Source organism: Tachypleus tridentatus, chromosome 2 (assembly GCF_004210375.1).
Source record: "Tachypleus tridentatus isolate NWPU-2018 chromosome 2, ASM421037v1, whole genome shotgun sequence".
Taxonomy (NCBI): Eukaryota; Metazoa; Arthropoda; class Merostomata; order Xiphosura; family Limulidae; genus Tachypleus; species Tachypleus tridentatus.
In genome coordinates this window covers 50,704,533-50,726,518 of record NC_134826.1, presented here as the reverse complement: position 1 = coordinate 50,726,518, position 21,986 = coordinate 50,704,533, and the positions used below count along the sequence as shown (strand labels likewise).

Genomic DNA, 21,986 nt, shown 5'->3' with positions numbered 1-21,986 from the left:
CCTTTACTTCCTTCTGTTGTCTGTAGCTATGGTAACTGAGGAAAATGATAAATGATGTTACCTTAACTTCTTTCCGTTGTTTTTAATTATGTTAGCTGAGGATATTGTTGGATAATGTTATCTTTACTTCTTTCTCTTGGTTGTAACTGTGTTAACTGAGGGTAATGTTAGATGATGTTCTTTTTACTTCTTTCTGTTGTTGTAGCTATGTTAACTGAGGATAACGTTAGATGATGTTCTTTTTACTTCTTTCTGTTGTCTCTGTCTGTGTTAGCTAAGGACATTGTCAGATAATGTTTCATTACATCTTTCTGTTGTCTGTAGCTATGTTAACAGAGGATAATGTTAGATGATGTTCTTTTTACTTCTTTCTGTTGTCTCTGTCTGTGTTAGTTAAGGACATTGTCAGATAATGTTTCATTACTTCTTTCTGTTGTCTCTAGCTGTGTTAGATGAGGACATTGCCAAATAATGCAATTTTACCATCTTTTCTATTTCAGTCACGTTAAACGATTTGATATATTTGTCAAATTAAATCAGAATACCATGTTTTTGAGGTTAGAAGGTGTATTAGTAACGTGTAATACTAATTTTTTTTTTTTAGTTGTAGCTTTAAAAGAAACGAAGTAAATCGAGTTACTAAGTTTGATCAGTAAATGTCAATGAACAATCTACGTATCTTCAACTTTCACAAGGACAGTTTACATTAAGTTGAATACAAAAGCCTAGAACCTATGTTGGACACTGGAATTTATTATTTCTTAAATAAATTCTGTACTCGTTTTTATTTCGTATGTTAGCAATAGTAAAACATATTGTAATTTGAACTGTATATCTATTTATTTATTTTTAGAACGACTTTCACAGAGCAATGCAGAAATCTCAGTCGGCCATATCACAGCGCCTGATGATTTTGACAGCCACTCTGCTGTGCCTCATACTTACCAGGTAAGCGAGCTTACTAGTGTGAACAGTGCAAGATTTGTTGTTTATTTACCATGTTTGGTTAAAACAATACAAGAAATGACAACTGCTGAATAATGTTCTAATTACGCACATATAATATTAACGTATTAGATAGCAGAACGTCACACATCGAATTTTAAGTACTCGAGAAACCGTTTCACAATATCCATGGGCCCGTCATGGGCAGGTGGTTATGGGAATCTAAGGGTTGTGGGTTGAAGCCCCCGTCCTACAACCATGCTCGACCTTTCAGCCGTGGGGATGTTATGAAATGTGATGGTCAACCCAACTATTCGTTGGTGAAAAAGTAGCGAAAGGGTTGGTGGTGATGACTAGCTGCCTTCCCTCTGGTCTTACACTGCTAAATTAGTGACGGCTAGCGCAGATAGCCCTCGTTCAGCTTTGTGTGAAACTCAAAAACAGAAAACAAAAACATCTTCTAACCCTTGAGCAGTGTATTTGGTGATTACTGCTTTCGTTGCAAGATCCACGAATTCATTAGTTAAAAAAATTCACCCGATACAGCACCAAGACGTGTACTGTATTTTGTTATGTTTCATCGCATGTCGTTAGCTCGATTAGCTCAAATGTAATAATATCAAAACACAATACCAAAATAGCTACTACATATGGTTGGTACCAGATTGTAGTACCTCTTGTATCACAGGTTTTGTTTTGTTTGCTTGTTTAGAATTAAGCACAAAGCTACACAATTCATGGTGACAAGAAACCCACTTGAAGTAGAAATGTATGTCATGATGGCTGGTATGGATATTAATACTTTTACTAATAAAGCAGAGAACAACATTTCGACTGTTTTTAGGTCATCTTCAGGTTAACAAAGAGAGAGAGTTTGCAACGGTCAATTACCCAGCAGTGTGTCTAAGGGCTCACACCGCTAGAAACTGTGTTTCGATACTTGTGGTGGGCACAGCAGAGACAGCCTATTTCGTAGTTTTGCGCTTAACGACAAACGACACGGTATAACAGGACGTGGGTAAAACTGTGCACAACCACGCCAGTAGTTGTTATTGTTTTGAATTGAGCACAAAGCTACACAATGGGTTATCCGCGCGCTCTCTGCTCACCACGGTGTATCGAAACCTGGTTCTTACCAATATGAGTCCTCAGATATACCGAAGTGCTACTGGGGGAGGATATCACAGGAATGATAACATAGTTATAACTCTACTAACTGGCTTCATGTTTCTTAGCCTTTTTTTAAATCGAGGGTATAATTTCAAATACGGTTTGGTATATTTACTTCATAAACTGGTTAATCACCAGACTTTCACGTTTTTTTGGTTGTTTTTTTTTTCAGTGTCTGCGGCTATCACCACTTTCAAAGGGCTGGAAAACTGCACGTGAATATGTTTGAAAGTTTGTACTTTGTTGTCGTGACCTTCTCAACCGTGGGCTATGGAGACTACAGGCCCGACAATTATCCGTCACAGCTCTTCATGGTGGTCATGATATGTGTAGCTTTAATTGTTCTACCTACTCAGGTAACCAGTTATAATTGTGGTGTGATCAGGTATTAATAATTTCGAGTAACATGTCCAAAATAATGTTGAAATTTCACAACCAGAGGGTGATGCCCCTCTCAGAATTTCAACTGAACTAAATAAAGGTAAAAAAGAAAGTTATAACATCTTATAGTAAAACCTAAGTCCTGTTTTTCTTTTAAACACACATTCATCAGAATCATTCTATGGCATATAATTCCGTTGTAAATATTTTCATTAGAACCTTTGTACCGTTAACAATTTCGTTAGAACTGCTTTCACCAGAACCTTTTTACGGTTAATAATTCCGTTAGAACTGCTTTCACCAGAACCTTTGTACGGTTAATAATTCCGTATTGTTAAACTTCATTATTTATTTCAGAAAGTTTTTTTTTATCAATCAACAAAATGCACAAGTTGAGTCAACAACAGTTTATATTTGTTGTAAAGAGCAAGTCAACAACAGCTTTTATTTGTTGTAACAGTTTATATTTGTTGTAAAGAGCAAGTCAATAACAGTTTTCATTTGTTGTAAAGAGCAAGTCAATAACAGTTTATATTTGTTGTAAAGAGCAAGTCAATAACAGTTTATATTTGTTGTAAAGAGCAAGTCAATAACAGTTTTCATTTGTTGTAAAGAGCAAGTAAATAACAGTTTTCATTTGTTGTAAAGAGCAAGTCAATAACAGTTTATATTTGTTGTTAAGAGCAAGTCAACAACATTTTATATTTGTTGGTAGGAGCAGAGCTATACAATGGACTATCTAAGCTCTGCTCATCAAAAGTATCGACGCCATATTAATAACATTATAAGCCTTCACACTTGCAGCTGAGCATTGGAGAGGGGGACGTCGATAACACTATTATTAATCAGAGGTTTGTCTATTATCAAAGCCTGGTTTATAGCATAACAAGTCCGCATACATTCGAACATTCACTGAGATTGGAAATTAAAGGATCTTAATGATACTAGCCAATTACTTGTGGTTCCAGTGCATTAGATCCGCGTGTGACGTATTCATGACGTCATATTTGCACCCTGAAAATGGAAAAAATGGCTCTTCTTGACATAAAATAGAGGCAAAACGGGAACATCACGTAATAAAAAACTTTTTCCAGTATTGTACATATAAGCAATAGTTTCATTACAGTATGACGTGTGACGCATTAATGACGTCATATCTGCACCCTGAAAATTGAGAAAAATAAAGTTCTCCGTGACGGGAAACGGAAACGAAACTGGAAAATCGTGACCCCTGTTGTTAAATATGCATGCCCATGGAATAAACATTTTGCAGAGTTGGGGGTTGCACATCGCGTTATAAAAACATTTTCCAGTATCATATAAGCAAGAATTCTATTATAGTAAGATGCCCTAAGATTCCCGAACTTTCTGTGGTTATAGTTAAAGTAACTGTTCATTTTTTTAGAGCTATAATGTAATTCACTTCGGTTTGTTTCGTGTTTCTTCTCTCACACAGTTTGAACAGTTGGCCTTCACTTGGATGGAGCGACAGAAGCTAGGAGGCACTTATAGCAACTACAGAGCTCAGAGTGAGCGGCACGTGGTTGTGTGTAGTACCACGCTTCGGGCTGATACATTGATGGACTTTCTTAACGAGTTCTACGCCCATCCCCTGCTTCAGGCTAGTACTTTTAAGATTAATTTAAACCCCAAAAATGAGGCCAGAAAATGAATATAGTTAGAATTAAAATCATAGTCGGTTACTGGTTACTGGTGCTGTAGTAACGTAATGTAAGTTTCTCTTTAAAGCTTATATTTGTAACGTGTTATCATATGCTATACTAGAGAATTAAAGTTTCAATGAAGATTCCAAATATTCAAAATAACATTGAGTTTTTGTAGTACAGAGCTAGATAATTAATACATTGTAATATTGTACGTTTTGTAAATACTCTAAAGATTTATTGTTTGATATTAAGTTTCACCATAAACCGTTACGTTGGTTATCACCTGCACATTACGTAAAATAACACCGTCTTTACTTGTCACGTATCTTCTTCCTCCATCAGGATTATTTTGTTGTCTTGCTGTCACCATGTGAACTCGATACCACGACAAAAATGATCCTCCAGGTGCCAATGTGGGCACAAAGGGTCATCTACATCCAAGGGTCAGCCTTGAAGGACACTGATTTAACCCGAACCAGGTAATGATAACCAATTGTTGTCATACCAATACTTGGAAATGTTGTTCTTACTGAACTGTATGATTCTTATTTCTTATAAAATGAAATGACAATTACAATAAGTCATTAAAATTTAAAAACAAAACTATCTTTATTTTAACGACCGTGCCTATAAATTATATTCCTATAAAAATTAATTTAATGTACTGTTTATCATGACGAATCCTTTAAATAAACTTCCAGTAGTCAGAGTTAATCCTTATAGTTCTTGTGGTAGAATTTTTATTTGTTTTTATAAAGCTTTTATGTGCAATTTTTTATTGTCTTTTCAGCTCATGACATCTTCAATATCCGGCAAATAAATATATATATTGCTGATTTGTTTTTTCAAAAGCACATGGTGAACCGAAATAATTAAACTTTCGCACACACCCTAAAATAAACAGTGCGTTTATAAGAATTTGAGTGATTTAGTCCATCTGGGTACAGTTAATCTATTAGTAATTGTGACGCGGCAAAAAACGTACGTTTTTCTTTAGTCAGTATTAATTTAACAATGCCTTACATAGAGGAAAATTCTGGGCTTTCGAAATGTAGCAAAAAGTATTTCGATGTGACGGAACTTCAACCCTGAATTTTATGGTTTTTAAATATTTGCGGTGCTCGACTGCTGAGGGTCGCGAGTTCGAATCCCCGTCACCTTAAACATGCTCGTCCTATCAGCCGTGGGGGCTTTATAATGTTACAGTCAATCCCATTATTCGTTGGTAGAAGATGTGCTCAAGAGTTGGCGGTGGGTGGTGATGACGAGTTGCCTTCCCTCTAGTCTACCCGCTAGTGCGGAAAGCCCTCGTATAGCTTTGCGCGAAATTCAAAAAACAAACAAACAATTAAAACTATCTTCAAATAATTCATTGATATACATAAAATGAATTTTTTCAAGCTCTTTGCATGCTGGAGGTTTAGTTATTTGGAAATTTCGTTCATTATTTCAGTCTTAAATATTTGAGTCATGATTATTAGACTCAGCGTGTACATAGGTGCTAACTTTGGAATAACTTTGTCATGGTTACCTGTCTAATCGGAACGTTGTGTATTAGTTGCTGTTATTTAGTTAGCGCAAAGTTGTTTGTACTCCACCTACCGTGCGAATCGAACTCTGGGTTTTAGCATTGCAAGTCCGAAAGTCATATCGTAAACAAACATGTCAAGAGTTACACAAACCAGACCGTCTAGGTGGGTCAGTTGTCCAGAGGATTTTATCTTTCATTTAATACTTTGTTGTAAATACTGTTTGTCTAACAGTTTGTTAAATTACCACCAGAGGGAATCAAAGAAGTGACGCTAACTTGCCCAACGTGTGGACACGTATGATACCTGAAATAGACAAAATGTTTCACGTGATGTCGTTAAACTTGTGTATTATACCATTTAGCTTATTTCGTTCTCCTACAACGAAAAATATACAATGTACAAAAACATTACTATTTCATTACACTATCACTTCTGTAGGTAAAGATGGACTTATTTTAAAGAATATACTGGCAAGGTCTGTTTTTACACAATTATCGACAATACTAAACATTTTCCCCCATCTTTCCTATAGAATGAACGCAGCCAAAGCCTGTTTCATTCTGGCAGCTCGAAATTACGCCGATCGAAGTGCATCGGTAAGTAAGGTGAATCATATAGAATTATATAGAAATAATTTCTTAATTCCCAAATTATCGAATAACGTTTAAAGGGTCACTATCTGTGATTGTTCACGTGGTACAATATACTGGGTACAATGTTATGTTTTTTGTTTGTTAGAACTTCAACCGTAAAGAACTAACAAAGATTATTAAGTTAAATCACTCATAGAGGGCAGAAGTAGCAATTATTGAGATGAATTCACTTGTGTTTACATCATTGCGTGGTCATACGTCATACATCAACATGAAATTTGTGGAGTATTTAGTTCAGAATAATATGTTTAGTTCTTAGGATCACCATACACGGGTGTTTTGAATTCCTGAGTGTTTTATATTGTAAAAAAATAATTTTTCACTAAATATTTATCTAAATAAAAACCAATATTTTGTGTCTGTAATCCTTTCACATATTAATCTATTCACCTTGGTTTTTGCACGTCTGATTCGAACACGACATATCGTGATTTGTTTAAAATAAATATCTTGTTAGTCACAGATGTTTGTGTTCCAGGACGAACACACCATTCTTCGTTCTTGGGCCGTACGTGACTTTGCTCCCAACGTTCCCCAGTATGTGCAGATCTTTCGTCCCGAGAATAAATTGCACGTGGCATTTGCTGGTAATAAATTATATTAGAATTACATTAAAGTTAACATAATTAAAGAGTGAATGTATAATAGATGCTTTGTTTCATATGTTATAGTTTATTAACAGTGATTCATACGACGTTATTGGAAATCATCACCAATTCTATATCGATATTTTAACAGAACCAATAACAATCTTACCTTATTTTTAAATTTAAAGTAACAATTCTTAATTGGTTTCTAAAGGAATCATCATGGGTTTTAGTTGGTTTATAACAGAATCATTGACAATTTTTAATCGGTTTCTGATGGAATCGTACACAGTTTTTAATCGGATAGTAACAGTATAACAGGCAGTCTTTCACTGACAATTTTAATCGGTTTCTAATGGAATCATTGACAATTTCTAATTGGCTAATAACAAAATAATAGGCAGTTTTAACACTGACAATGTTTAATTGCTTGGTAACAGCATAATAGGCAGTTTTTAACTGGGATTCTGAGGAGTCATTGACAGTCCTTATAAAGGAATCACCAAAGGCTGTAAATCTCATGCCTGTTCCTGAAATTGACAATTATTTTAATTCTTTGTTTTTGTTATTTAACTTCTCTTCTACTTCTAGTTCTGCTGGGAAACTAGTTATTGTGCATTTCTATAAAATTGTAAATAATATATAAATAACCATATCCACTCTTATTTATTCATGATGTGCTAAAAACAAACAGTCTCGATAAAACTGAAATAGAAACCCTTATAACCCGAGCGCTTTCGAAAGATAGACCTTTCTTCTTCAGTTGTTTAGAGCGCTCAACTCTTAATCCGAGGGTCGCGGGTTCGAATCCCCGTCACACCAAACATGCTCGTCCTTTCAGCCGTGGGGGCGTTATAAAGTTTCGGTCGATCCCACTATTCGTTGGTAAAAGAGTAGCCCAAGAGTTTGCGATGGGTAGTGATGACTAGCTGCCTTCCTCTAGTCTTACATTACTACATTAGGGACGGTTAGCACAGATAGCCCTTGTGTAGCTTCGCGCGAAATTTAAACAACAAAGAAACAAACTGTGTATTACCCTATGCTGTCAGTACTGTGCACACGAATGAAGTTTATTACGAATAAAAGTGTTTCAGTTTTCTCTTTGTTTCTTTTGTTTGACCTTTTATGTTCGATCCTAAATATTTTTTTCTCATAGAAACATTTATTTTATGTTTAAAACTATATTTATACATATAGTAAATAACTTTTCCTAAACTTTTACCTGGTGTGTAAAGTATCTGGCACTGGGCCTGCTTTCTGTACAGAACTTTGTTTGTCATGCTACAGAGCACGTGGTCTGTGAAGACGAGTTCAAGTACGCCATGTTGGCTAACAACTGCTTGTGTCCAGGCACTTCTACTCTTGTCACACTGCTCCTACATACGTCACGTGGGAAGTAAGTCAAAAAGTTTATATCGATACGAATTTTAGACAGACATCACTATAATGGTTAGAACGGTAACTGTTTAGGTGATTCGGTTCTTCGATTGATATTAATAAGTATTAACTCATTCAGATAAATTATGTTTCTTTATATTATCACCAATCACATACATTAAGACTTTTCATATTAAAAAAAGGGAGAGATACTATAGTAACTCTTAAGATTTTGATTATATTATTATAGTGTGTCCATCACAATAACAGACGAAAATCTGTTTTATAAATTAACTGAAACAACTTTCTAGAAAAGACAGACATTCCTGTAAATGTAAATTTTATCATGTTTGAGTCTCGTCGTTGGTTATTAATTTTACTGTAACCTTTAGGCATTCTAAACAACTGTCTGTACTGTGTAACCATCAGGTCTCGTAACCAGTTAACCAGAGATGTAGAGTTTGAGTCTCGTCATTGCTTATTAATTTTATTGTAACTTTCAGATGTTCTAAACAACCGTCTGCACTTTGTAACCATCAGGTCTAGCAACCAGTTAACGTAAAGTTTGGGTCTCGTCACTGGTTGTTCATTTTATTGTAATCTTAAGGTATTCTAAACAACCGTTTATATTTTGTAGCTATGAGGTCTCGTAATCAGTTAACCATAGATGTAAAGTTTGGGTCTCGTTCTTGGTTGTTAATTTTACTTTAACCTTAAGGCATTCTAAACAACTGTCTATATTTTGTAACCATTAGGTCTCGTAACCAGTTAACCATAGATGTAAAGTTTGGGTCTCGTCACTGACTGTTTTAGAACAAGTGCAAATTGTTTGTTTATTTACTTATCATTCTTATCATATATGCTTCAGACCTGGTCACTAGGTGGTCATACGTTCAACCTTCCTATCCCCACCTGTTCATCATGTAGGTGTCAGTTTGCATGTTTTAATTGACAGATTTCTACCCTTATCATATAGGCTTCAGACCTCGTCACTAGGTGGTCATACGTTCAACCTTCCTATCCCCATGTAGGTGTCAGTTTGCATGTTTTAATTGACAGATTTTTACCCTTATCATATAGGCTTCAGACCTCGTCACAAGGTGGTCATACGTTCAACCTTCCTATCCCCATGTAGGTGTCAGTTTACATGTTTTAATTGTCATATTTCAACCCTTATCATATAGGCTTCAGACCTCATCACAAGGTGGTCATACGTTCAACCTTCCTATTCCCACCTGTTCATCATGTAGGTGTCAGTTTGCATGTTTTACTTGTCAGATTTCTACCCTTATCATATAGGCTTCAGACCTGATCACTAGGTGGTCATACGTTCAACTTTCCTATCCCCACCTGTTCATCATGTAAATGTCAGTTTGCATGTTTTAATTGTCAGATTTCTACCTTTACAGTATCCTAGCATATCCTTACACTACTAATCTTTAGAACTTTATATATGTGTTTATGAAAGGCAGTAAGTGTTGGTCTAATTTATTTAAGTTCGTGAGTCAATGCATCAGTTGTTTTATTTGCTATATAAATACCTGCTCATGTAATTCCGACTCCATATTTGTAACTTCTGTTTCCTGGAATTATTACGCACAGTCTGTTCTGTAATAATTTAATATTGTTCCAGTTTGTTCACTCGTATAATTGGAAGGTTTCTTAAATTGCTTGTTCATTTTTCTGTCATCAGTAATAATGTTATTACAATTCTGACTCACATTTATTCTAACTATTGTCCACAGTGTGTAACTTTTCAGTTAAATTTTCTGTTTTATGTTACCGAAAACCTGCTCACTCTTTCAGTAATGAGGATGTTATAATGTAACGGTCAGTCCCTCTATTCAATGATAAAAGAGTAACGCATGAGTTGATGGTGGGTTGCGATGACTAACTGCCTTTCCTCTAGACTATCATTGCTAAATTAGGAACAGCTAGAGCAGACAGTCCTCTTGTACCTTTGCGCGAAATTCAAAACAAAACAATATTTTTTTTCTCTACATTAAATCCAAACTTAAGATCCTGTAACCATGTTATTTAATAGAATGTGCCATGTGCTAAGAGGCAAATACAACAGTTTTTATTTCGGACTGGTTTGGCTTCTCCTAAACTTTGTAGAATACAGTTAATATAATTACAAACAATTCGATAGAACTTTTATTTAAAGTGAGTTAAAGAAATACAGCACTCAAAATTGTTTATGCTCTCACACTATTGCTTAACCCAACTCTCGCGAGACATTTTCTAAATTAACGCCACTACATCTTTAGGCTTACTGACAAGTTCCTAACAGTCCATATTGTGGTCTGTGAATGTTTTGGTTTTAATCTTTTATTTAACGATGTAAGAAACTATACTGACGAAGAAAAATGTATTTATTTGTAAATTTTAAACCAATTTATATAATATAATTAAAGGCCAACAGACATGATGCCAATACATTCGACTGTAGGCGTTTATTTTTAACATATTTGTTAGGCCTAACGGTGTTAGTCGTTTCACTAATTTACGTGTTCTACTCAACAATATTTAATTTATCAGGTGTTTTATTTGGTGTTCAGATCATCACATACGGTATGAAAATATCAAACATTTAAAATAGATGGAAATAATATTTTATTAGAACATAATTTCTCATGAAAGTGATGTTTGTTTGTTTTTAATTCACACTGTGTTTTTAAGAAATAGTTCAAAAATTACAAAAATAAATCAACAAGAATAACTTTACTAATATATTTTGATGTTTATTATTTTATATACAATTTTTACACGTACTTTCTTATATTGTCTCTCACAGAGAGGGACAAACATCGGACGAAGATTGGCATCGTTTGTATGGAAAGTGTTCTGGTAACGAGATTTACCACATCAGACTAAGTGAAAGTCGTTTCTTTGGAGAATATGAAGGAAAGAGTTTCACCTACGCCTCCTTCCATTCGCACAGAAAGTAAATATTTTTTTTATGAAGAAAATTGCTGTAGTGCTGAAATGTGTGTGAATTGAACACTTTTGAATGCCACGTTTACTTGTTTTTAACAACTTTACTCTTATTATTTTTATATTTTGTTCTGTGAATCTTGTTTCTTACTTTTTAGATTTCGTTCCTTGAATCTTGTTTCTTACTTTTTAGATTTCGTTCCTTGAATCTTGTTTCTTACTTTTTACATTTCGTTCCTTGAATCTTGTTTCTTACTTTTTACATTTCGTTCCTTGATTTTTGATTCTTAGTTTTTCAGATTTTGTTTTGTGAATCTTGTTTCATACTTTTTAGATTTCGTTCCTTGATTAGTGATTCTTAGTTTTTCAGATTTTGTTTTGTGAATCTTGTTTCTTACTTTTTAGGTTTCGTTCCTTGAATATTGATTATTACTTTTTCAAATTTTGTTCCGTGAATTTTGTTTCTTACTTTTAGATTTCGTTCCTTGATTATTACTTTTTCAGATTTTGTTCCGTGAATTTTGTTTGTTCCTTTTTTATACTTTGTTCCGTGAATCATGTTTGTTACTTTTGTTCGGTAAATTGTTTCTTACTTCCAAGCGTTATGTAAAATCGATTTTGTTTAATTTAAATGTTTCGTAGGTATAACTTTTTATTGTCTTTTCTACTAACCTACTTCACCCTTCTCTCCATGTGGCCTATTGTTTTCTTATTCTACACTTTATAGGTGGTATTGTTGTAGTGATTACCAAACCTATTTTGATGTAATATCACATATAGAGACGATCAACATATCATGTTTCGCCATGTTGAACACAAAAATAATTAATATCACAAAAGTGGCTAAGATAAAGGTAGTTAAAACTGAAGAATTGGTTTTGTACACCCCGCCAATACGATGAGTTCTGTTACTGGTCGAAGGCCTCTTCAGCACTAACGTACATCACCATAAAGAGTGCAGTGGAAAACCTATTACATTCTTTCACTGAAAACTAGTATAGGGCTAATAAAAAGATGTGTTAAAAGTTATTATCTAAATACCAGTTGATGTGGAAATTTATACATTGGTTTTGTAACATGCCTTTGTTTTCTAGTAGTAGTTTCTAACCTATCTTCATTTATATTGTTTTCTCAGCTTCCATGTTTTAAACATGTTTTTTAGCTTCATGGCAATTATTTCTAACCTATGTTTATATTCAATAATTTGAAGATTTTCTTGTTATTTTCGTTTATTACTTGTATTTTTATCTGTAGTTTTAATCCTTAAAATAAGCTTTCAGCCTCCTTTAATTTAGATAAGTCAGAAGTACTTTATCAAGCAACTATGTATAGCACATTACAATATTTATTAAAATAGTTGTTTTCAATGTATTTTCACACTTACATTGGTATTTTTAAGTTATTTCTATCTGTTATATGTCCATGTAATTACTTGTCCAGTCATTTACAAGTTTATTGTACGCGATTTTCCTTTTCTGCATTGTTGTACATGGGTAAAACATTGTACTAATAAATTCGATAAATTTTACTATAATTTTGTGTCACAGGTACGGTGTCGCTTTAATTGGAATTCAAACAAGCGTTCGAGGAAATCGACCAATCATGCTCAACCCAGGCCCATCTTACGTTATGAAACCTACAGACATTTGTTTTTACATGAATATCACGAAGGAAGAAAACAGTGGCTTTCTCACTAGTGGTAGCGGAGGTAGTGGCCAGAAAAAATCTAAAGAGGGCGCTGAAAAGGATGGTGAAGAAGAAGGCAAGGGGGTAATGATATCGGATAAAGGTGAACTATTTTTAATTTCTTTTACGTGTAATTTTTACCAGAAGTAAACATTCCAAACTCTACGATTTGTCACAACCATTGTGAAAGTACTTTCTAAAAATATTTAGAGTTCCGTCTCCAGCTTTTTAAATAAAAACATTTACTTCATTTATAAACCAATGAAAGCAAACTTTCAGAGAACATTTATTGTAAGTTAAAAATATAATGAGCGCAAAAAAAAAAATAAATAAATATGCGTGTGTGAGGAGGTTTTGTTGGACCTGTATTGTGTTTGGATGGTTATAAATTAACCACCTTACTCCATCACTACAAGTCAGTATGAAGCTTCCTTTCTACTATCGTGGTTTGTTTTCACTAATGTTGGTTTAAACAGAATATATTCAATTTCATTGAAACAAGTTAAATCTAATGAAGTTTAAAATTGTTCTAAATAAAACTCCTTCAATATAAATATATATATATTATATTACCAAATTATCATAACGAGAAAAGTGAAATTCTAGAATACAGTAACTTAACATACTTTGTCCATGATCTCAGTGAGAATTTTAACATTACAAATAATGGCTGTTAACATGTTTTGTTAACAGTTAAAGTTTTGATACCATATTTTTTACTATGTCTGGTAAGAACACTTATATCTATATAAATATAATTGTACAATCTGTTGTATGTCCATGCAACTACTTGTTTATATAAATATACTACTACTATATATTGTATGTCCATGTAACTACTTGTTTATATAAATATACTACTACTATATATTGTATGTCCATGTAACTACTTGTTTATATAAATATACTACTACTATATATTGTATGTCCATGTAACTACTTGTTTATATAAATATACTACTACTATATATTGTATGTCCATGTAACTACTTGTTTATATAAATATACTACTACTATATATTGTATGTCCATGTAACTACTTGTTTATATAAATATACTACTACTATATATTGTATGTCCATGTAACTACTTGTTTATATAAATATACTACTACTATATATTGTATGTCCATGTAACTACTTGTTTATATAAATATACTACTACTATATATTGTATGTCCATGTAACTACTTGTTTATATAAATATACTACTACTATATATTGTATGTCCATGTAACTACTTGTTTATATAAATATACTACTACTATATATTGTATGTCCATGTAACTACTTGTTTATATAAATATACTACTACTATATATTGTATGTCCATGTAACTACTTGTTTATATAAATATACTACTACTATATATTGTATGTCCATGTAACTACTTGTTTATATAAATATACTACTACTATATATTGTATGTCCATGTAACTACTTGTTTATATAAATATACTACTACTATATATTGTATGTCCATGTAACTACTTGTTTATATAAATATACTACTACTATATATTGTATGTCCATGTAACTACTTGTTTATATAAATATACTACTACTATATATTGTATGTCCATGTAACTACTTGTTTATATAAATATACTACTACTATATATTGTATGTCCATGTAACTACTTGTTTATATAAATATACTACTACTATATATTGTATGTCCATGTAACTACTTGTTTATATAAATATACTACTACTATATATTGTATGTCCATGTAACTACTTGTTTATATAAATATACTACTACTATATATTGTATGTCCATGTAACTACTTGTTTATATAAATATACTACTACTATATATTGTATGTCCATGTAACTACTTGTTTATATAAATATACTACTACTATATATTGTATGTCCATGTAACTACTTGTTTATATAAATATACTACTACTATATATTGTATGTCCATGTAACTACTTGTTTATATAAATATACTACTACTATATATTGTATGTCCATGTAACTACTTGTTTATATAAATATACTACTACTATATATTGTATGTCCATGTAACTACTTGTTTATATAAATATACTACTACTATATATTGTATGTCCATGTAACTACTTGTTTATATAAATATACTACTACTATATATATTGTATGTCCATGTAACTACTTGTTTATATAAATATACTACTACTATATATTGTATGTCCATGTAACTACTTGTTTATATAAATATACTACTACTATATATTGTATGTCCATGTAACTACTTGTTTATATAAATATACTACTACTATATATTGTATGTCCATGTAACTACTTGTTTATATAAATATACTACTACTATATATTGTATGTCCATGTAACTACTTGTTTATATAAATATACTACTACTATATATTGTATGTCCATGTAACTACTTGTTTATATAAATATACTAGTACTATATATTGTATGTCCATGTAACTACTTGTTTATATAAATATACTACTACTATATATTGTATGTCCATGTAACTACTTGTTTATATAAATATACTACTACTATATATTGTATGTCCATGCAACTACTTGTTTATATAAATATACTACTACTATATATTGTATGTCCATGTAACTACTTGTTTATATAAATATACTACTACTATATATTGTATGTCCATGTAACTACTTGTTTATATAAATATACTACTACTATATATTGTATGTCCATGTAACTACTTGTTTATATAAATATACTACTACTATATATTGTATGTCCATGTAACTACTTCGCAGAGTGTGGGCGGATTATTACCAGAACTTGTTTGGAAGTTCGTTATGTCCATTTGGGGAAACAGAAAAACATTTTGTTTCTCATAGGAGTTTTTTACTTTTTTAACTACATATAAGAGAAGAAATGTTTTATGCCCTAAAATAACCTTTTATTAATCATGGTTTTACATAACTTCCGTACATGGGATGGGCACTCCAACTGGTACAAAACAAACTTATAGAATGCTATATAAATGATAGCTTTTAGACGGTATTAAATAAATATATAATTGCATACAATTTCATGTAGAGCAATTCATCATTACTTTCATAATCATTTCTACTGTGTTTTTTTGTGTTTTATTTGGGGGAGGTCTAGACAGTCGAAGTCAGGATCTGTCATTGCTAAAGTCTCGAATAGCCAAGGGGTTCGGCAAGAAGCCCCACTTGGAGCTTCCAAGTGTAAGGGCTTTGAGGACATCGGAGTCCAGCACTTCTACAGAGCGCCGTCCGAGTATAGGTCCAGTACCGGACATGTTGAGAGAGGAAACGGAAACTGATGGAGAAACGGAAGAGGAAATAAAAAAAGAAGAAGAGGAAGTTCCATGTAGCGCTTTGTCTGAGAGTTGCAAGTAGGTTTAAATATAGGTAGTATAGGTAATATAGGTTTAATATAGGTAATATAGGTTTAATATAGGTAATATAAGTTTAATATAGGTAATATTGGTTAAATATAAGTAATATAGGTTTGATATAGGTTTAATATAGGTTAAGTGTAATGTAGGTTTAAACTGTCATACATACAACAAGTATTATAGGTTTAAATATAGGTAATATAGGTTTAAATTGTCATACATACAACAAGTAATATAGGATTAAATACAGGTAATATAGGTTTAAACTCTCATTAATACAACAGGTAATATAGGTTTAAACTGTTATGCATACAACAGGTAACATCTTTCACGTTACATAACCGAGCATCGAAAGCTTTAATAACGGTCGGGATAATTCATGAAAATACGCGAGACGTACTTTAAAAAAATCATTTTTCACACAACCTTAAAATTATTCTGTCCTAAGACGTTGATGAACCCCAGAATGGGAAACTGACATAAGATAAACAAAGTTTGCAAGAAATGATTGATAAAAACAGAAGTAGATGGTGTTAAAAAATATAAGGGCTTATAACGCTACAATTGAAGGTTAGATACCAGTGAGCACAACAAAGATAAGTTCGTTTTGTAATTCTGCACCTAAGTAAAACAACTAGTTTGTTTGTTTGTTTGAAGTTAAGCACAAAGCTAATGGATATTGGTGCTCTGCACACCACTGGTATCAAACCTTAGTTTCTAGCGTTGTAAGTCGACAGACAAACCACTTTGCCATTGGGGGAATGTTTGTGTTTAAAGCTTCAAGTACAGCTTACGTTATAATCCGATTTAGCCAAGTCCAACACGTCGCATATTGACTGGAAGCACTTCAGTGCTCTTTTTCTCTTTGGTATTTCGCATATACTTATTTATTATGATATCGTATGGGTTGAATTACGAGCAAATATTGAAAATATGTTAAATAATTATAAAGGAGCTTGTTATTTTATTTTGTAGTTATTTTAATTTTACTTATTTCTCAACAAACAATATTTTGTAACCATTTTTTTCTTGTTATAACCTTTAATTTTGGTTCAAATAAATCATCTACTTCATTCAAATTTCATTCTTTAACGATGTTTTATTTTTATGACGATCTAGAATGATTAAGGGTTTTCCCCCAGTGACCCCTTACATCGGTGTCAGCCCCACATTTTGTTACTTGTTGAAACAGAAGAAACCCGTCTGTTGTCTTCAGCTTGCACAAGTAAGTAACCTTCAGCAATAAAAACTTCGAATGTTAGGCCTAACTACAAATTCGGAACTGATCATATCTAAACCCTTGTATTTGTACGACTAATCCTGGTTTATTCTAATATTCAGAGGATGTGTTAAAATAAAATAATTTTGAATATGCAAGTCCACAAGACAACTATAGATGATATAAGTCTGGAAGAATGGAGTGTTTTCGAAATGCATTTTGACATTGTCTGGCGTTTCGTAGGCAGTATGACACCATCGTAAACTATATCGCTTTTGGGAAGAGTTTTGTTAGGTTTGTTTTTAATTTCGCGCAAAGCTACACGAGGGCTATCTGCGCTAGCAGTCCCTAATTTAGCAGTGTAAGACTAGAGGGAAGACAGCTAGTCATCACCACTCACTGCTAACTCTTGGGCTACTCTTTTAACAAAGAATAGTGGGATTGATCATCACATTATAATGCCTCCACGGCTGAAAGAGCGAGCATGTTTGGTGTGACGGGGATTGGAAAGGGTATACAACAATACTTTTTGACATAAAATATCCCGAAAACTACGCTGCTGGACTATTATCAAGATTCGTTGTTGTCAGTAAGAGTACGACCAGACGACGACCGGCATGGTTAACGCACTTTAGTCTTAAACTACTAAATTAGGGACGGCTAGCGCAGATAGCCCTCGTGTAGCTTTGCCCGAAATTCAAACCAAATCAAAAGATCTCACGTGATGAAATGCAAAATTAGCCCTATTATAAAGTATCTCTGTATATGGAAGCTAAAATTGCTGATATAGATTTAGAATATTTCATAAATGTGTATACTTCTAACACATTAGTTTCAATACACCTCTGTCACCCTATTTACCATGAACGTCCGAAGTGGGAGCACTTGTCCACCCTCGAAATGAAAAACATAATTTTTTTTTATACAATCAGCATATGTATATGAATTTCTTTATTCAATTCACAATTTCACACTACTTTGGCCTTTCCTTCTCTCAGAAAACTTTGCCCCTCCCTGGAAACATTTCTGTGGACCCTCATGTTATTTAGGTATCAGTGATAACAATCTTAGAGACTGAAAACCCAGTTATAATTTAAAGTTCCTTTAAATATGAAGGTCACTGGGACTAGCACATAAGCCTAAAAGTTTGGCTTTTAGCCCTAAAGAAACTTACTTTCAAAAGTTATTTCTTTGATTATTTTTAATGTTACGAATCGAAATATACCGTTTAGATATGTGTCTCAACATCTCTGATATTACATTATTAATCATTCGAGATTTTGATAATTTAATGAATTATAGTTCTTCAGAAAAAAAGAAAAATAATTCAGTGAAGAAGTGAATTATAACAATCGAGAAGATAGAATGAAATAGAAATAAGTAACAGAATTTTATTTTCAATCTAAATGCATAAACTTTCAAGACAAATATATATATATAGTTTTAGTATTCCTTTTAATCACATCAAATTATAAATTGTCCATTTATGAATTTCAGTACAATTTCAAATTTTTGTGTGTTTACCAATTGAAAACCATCGTCCTTTTGTGTAAATTTTAAAATCTTATTTGGAATATTATTTTGCTGTGAACTCTGATAGAAATGCACTCATAATTTAAATCTTGCTGAAAACAAAATCAATATATTTATTCTTTCTGGTTTCCGTATTATTATTATAGGTTTGTGAACACTGTTCTTTTCGTAACGCTAAGGAGTACAACTGGTCTAATCAGTGTATTATTCTAGCAGCAGATTTTGCCAGCAGCGCCATCTATAATTTTATTGTTCCACTTCGGGCCCATTTTAGAAGCCCTCAACTTCTTAAACCAATTATCCTACTTTTGGAAAAGAAGTAAGATCTCACTTAATGTAGAATAACATATAAAACCTAATTTTTAAATAACTCACACCGAAGAAAGAAATAAAGAATACATTTCGAATGATGAATATTCTATTTTCAACACAATTTGTACTATATGCCAGTGATATCATTGTTTGTTCTCTCTTGCACTCTATCTCCATTTATAAATATTAATTCGTCCACAGACAATGACGATTTAAATATAAGATAATAAACGTTAACGATATACTTTGCCATCTATCAGATAAAACTTTTAATAGATGAAACAAACGAATGTTGAACGTTAAATTTTTTGTTATTTTTTTGCAGGCCTGACTCAGCTTTCCTCGACGCTATTTCCTGGTTTCCTTTAGTGTACTGGATGCAAGGCTGTATTGACAAGTAATCTTTCCTTAGTTAAGGCTGGATTTAGTCTAATCGTAAGCTAACCGGTATCTGAGTTCGAAAGTTTATGGTTTGACTTCCGATGCTATACGTTTCGCGTAAAGTACACAAAGGCACATTTTACAGATATCCGCTTATAATTTTAAATTTATAGACTGGATGGAAGACAACTAATAAGCAATATCAACTGTATATTTTTGCTAGATCGAAGTGCCAAGTGCGCTTTCCCAGTAAAGGAAATCGTTCCATGAATTATCCGATTCATAATCTAGTTAAACCAACCACCAGACCACACGCAGCCCCAAATGCTACAAAATAGTACATGATATATACAAAATCTAATTTTGGATGTTTGAAAGTGGAACACACCATGATATAATACAGTATCATTTTATGTTAACGTTGTGTGGAACACACCATGATATAATACAGTATCATTTTATGTTAACGTTGTGTGGAACACACCATGATATAATACAGTATCATTTTATGTTAACGTTGTGTGGAACACACCATGATATAATACTGTATCATTTTATGTTAATGTTGTGTGGAACACACCATGATATAATACTGTATCATTTTATGTTAACGTTGTGTGGAACACACCATGATATAATACTGTATCATTTTATGTTAACGTTGTGTGGAACACACCATGATATAATACTGTATCATTCCTTGTTAATATTGCATGAAACGTACCATGATATAATACTGTATCATTCCTTGTTAATACTGTAAGCAACACACCAGGATATAATGGTGTATCATTCTTTGTTAATATTTTATATAACATACCATAGTATAATACATTGGTATTTATTATTAATGTTTTAAAGTCTGGACGACCTCTTGAGGGCAGGGATTAACCTGGCGGACAGTGTTGTTGTGGTAAATAAAGAAAGTAGTAACTCAACTGAAGAAGACCACTTAACTGATTGTAATACCATTGTGGCAGTACAGACTATGTTCAGGTGAGGAAACTAAACAGGTCTTCTGTACGTTTAGATCAGTAAAAGAACAGGTCTTCTGTGCGTTTAGATCAGTAAGAGAACATGTCTTCTGTATGTTCATGTCAGTACAATGACAAGTTTTTATCTATGTTATTGTCATGATAATTGTTGAGTGTGTTGTTTACGAAATATAACGTATTATTTTCTGTAGTAATAATTTTAAGAGAACATTCATTATTTCTCATTGACTTCCAGGTTGTTTCCCAGTGTAAGGGTTATTACCGAGTTGAGCCAATCCAGCAACATGAGATTTATGCAGTTTCGAGCTCACGACACGTATGCTCTTCACCTGTCTAGGACGGAAAAAGTAGGATAAAGAATAAATTAAATAAACGAATATTTTATTATTACAGTAACATTACATTACAGTAACCACATGCTTTAATTCTCATTCCATAAAATATTGAAATGAAAAGCGATTTGATGATCGTGAAAAGTGTAGTGTTTTCAGAAAGTTAGATAGAATTATGTTTTTAATTTGTTTGAAAATTCCAGTATACAACTGAAGTTCGATAAGAAGTTTGAATAACATAATTTTTTAAGTTAACTCTTACGAAAGAAAACGGTTAACTTGACGTAAGTGATTGTATAACTTTATATAATAATCATTAAATTATAAGTTTGTATTTGTTTCTAACTAGAGTAAAGGTTGTAGAGGCGCAGCGAGTGTACTAATTTTAAACACATATATCAACACAACGCTCATAGAATTAAAATTAAACGAACTCATTTATTTTACCAACGTTGATGCCTGATTGCTAACCTGCTTTCCTTTAATGTGAAAATATTACTCGATATTTACTATATAGAGAATTTTAAAAATGCCCTTTATTTATAGGTTCGTAACATTCATACAGTGCTTTTAATGCTCGACAACGACGGAGATTTTTTAAAGATGCACGCTCTTGTAACCATGTGAGGATACAATATAACCTAAAGAACATTTAGGACATTTATATTCATATACCACATTCGAAAATTTACATGTCACTATTCGATCAGGAAATCTAAATTTTTTTGGTAATCTTCGCTCAGACTTGAAAACAAGTTTCAATTAAGTTTGTGAGCGAGCACGCTGACGAAATTTATTTCTTATTAAAATAGCGGGCTTACATATACATCACATTCCTACAGAACTTTTTATGCAGCAACATCCCATTTTGACTGTGCATGAAAGTTTATATTATAAGATGCATAAGGTGCACACGCAT

General features: G+C 32.6%; 1 protein-coding gene across 2 annotated transcripts; it reads left to right on the top strand.

The window, feature by feature from the left end:
• Positions 1–858: 858 nt before the first annotated feature.
• On the top strand, positions 859–21,082 carry LOC143243776 (potassium channel subfamily T member 2-like; the record flags this gene model as incomplete). Of its 2 annotated transcripts, none has more annotated exon segments than XM_076487414.1 (15): positions 859–948; positions 2,288–2,471; positions 3,953–4,117; positions 4,506–4,642; positions 6,228–6,291; positions 6,827–6,935; positions 8,223–8,331; positions 11,110–11,259; positions 12,797–13,038; positions 16,040–16,292; positions 17,415–17,520; positions 19,194–19,366; positions 19,685–19,756; positions 20,602–20,736; positions 20,971–21,082. In XM_076487414.1, coding segments are annotated over 15 exon segments (2,088 nt in total), but the record flags the coding sequence as incomplete, so codon positions are not given.
• Positions 21,083–21,986: the final 904 nt, after the last annotated feature.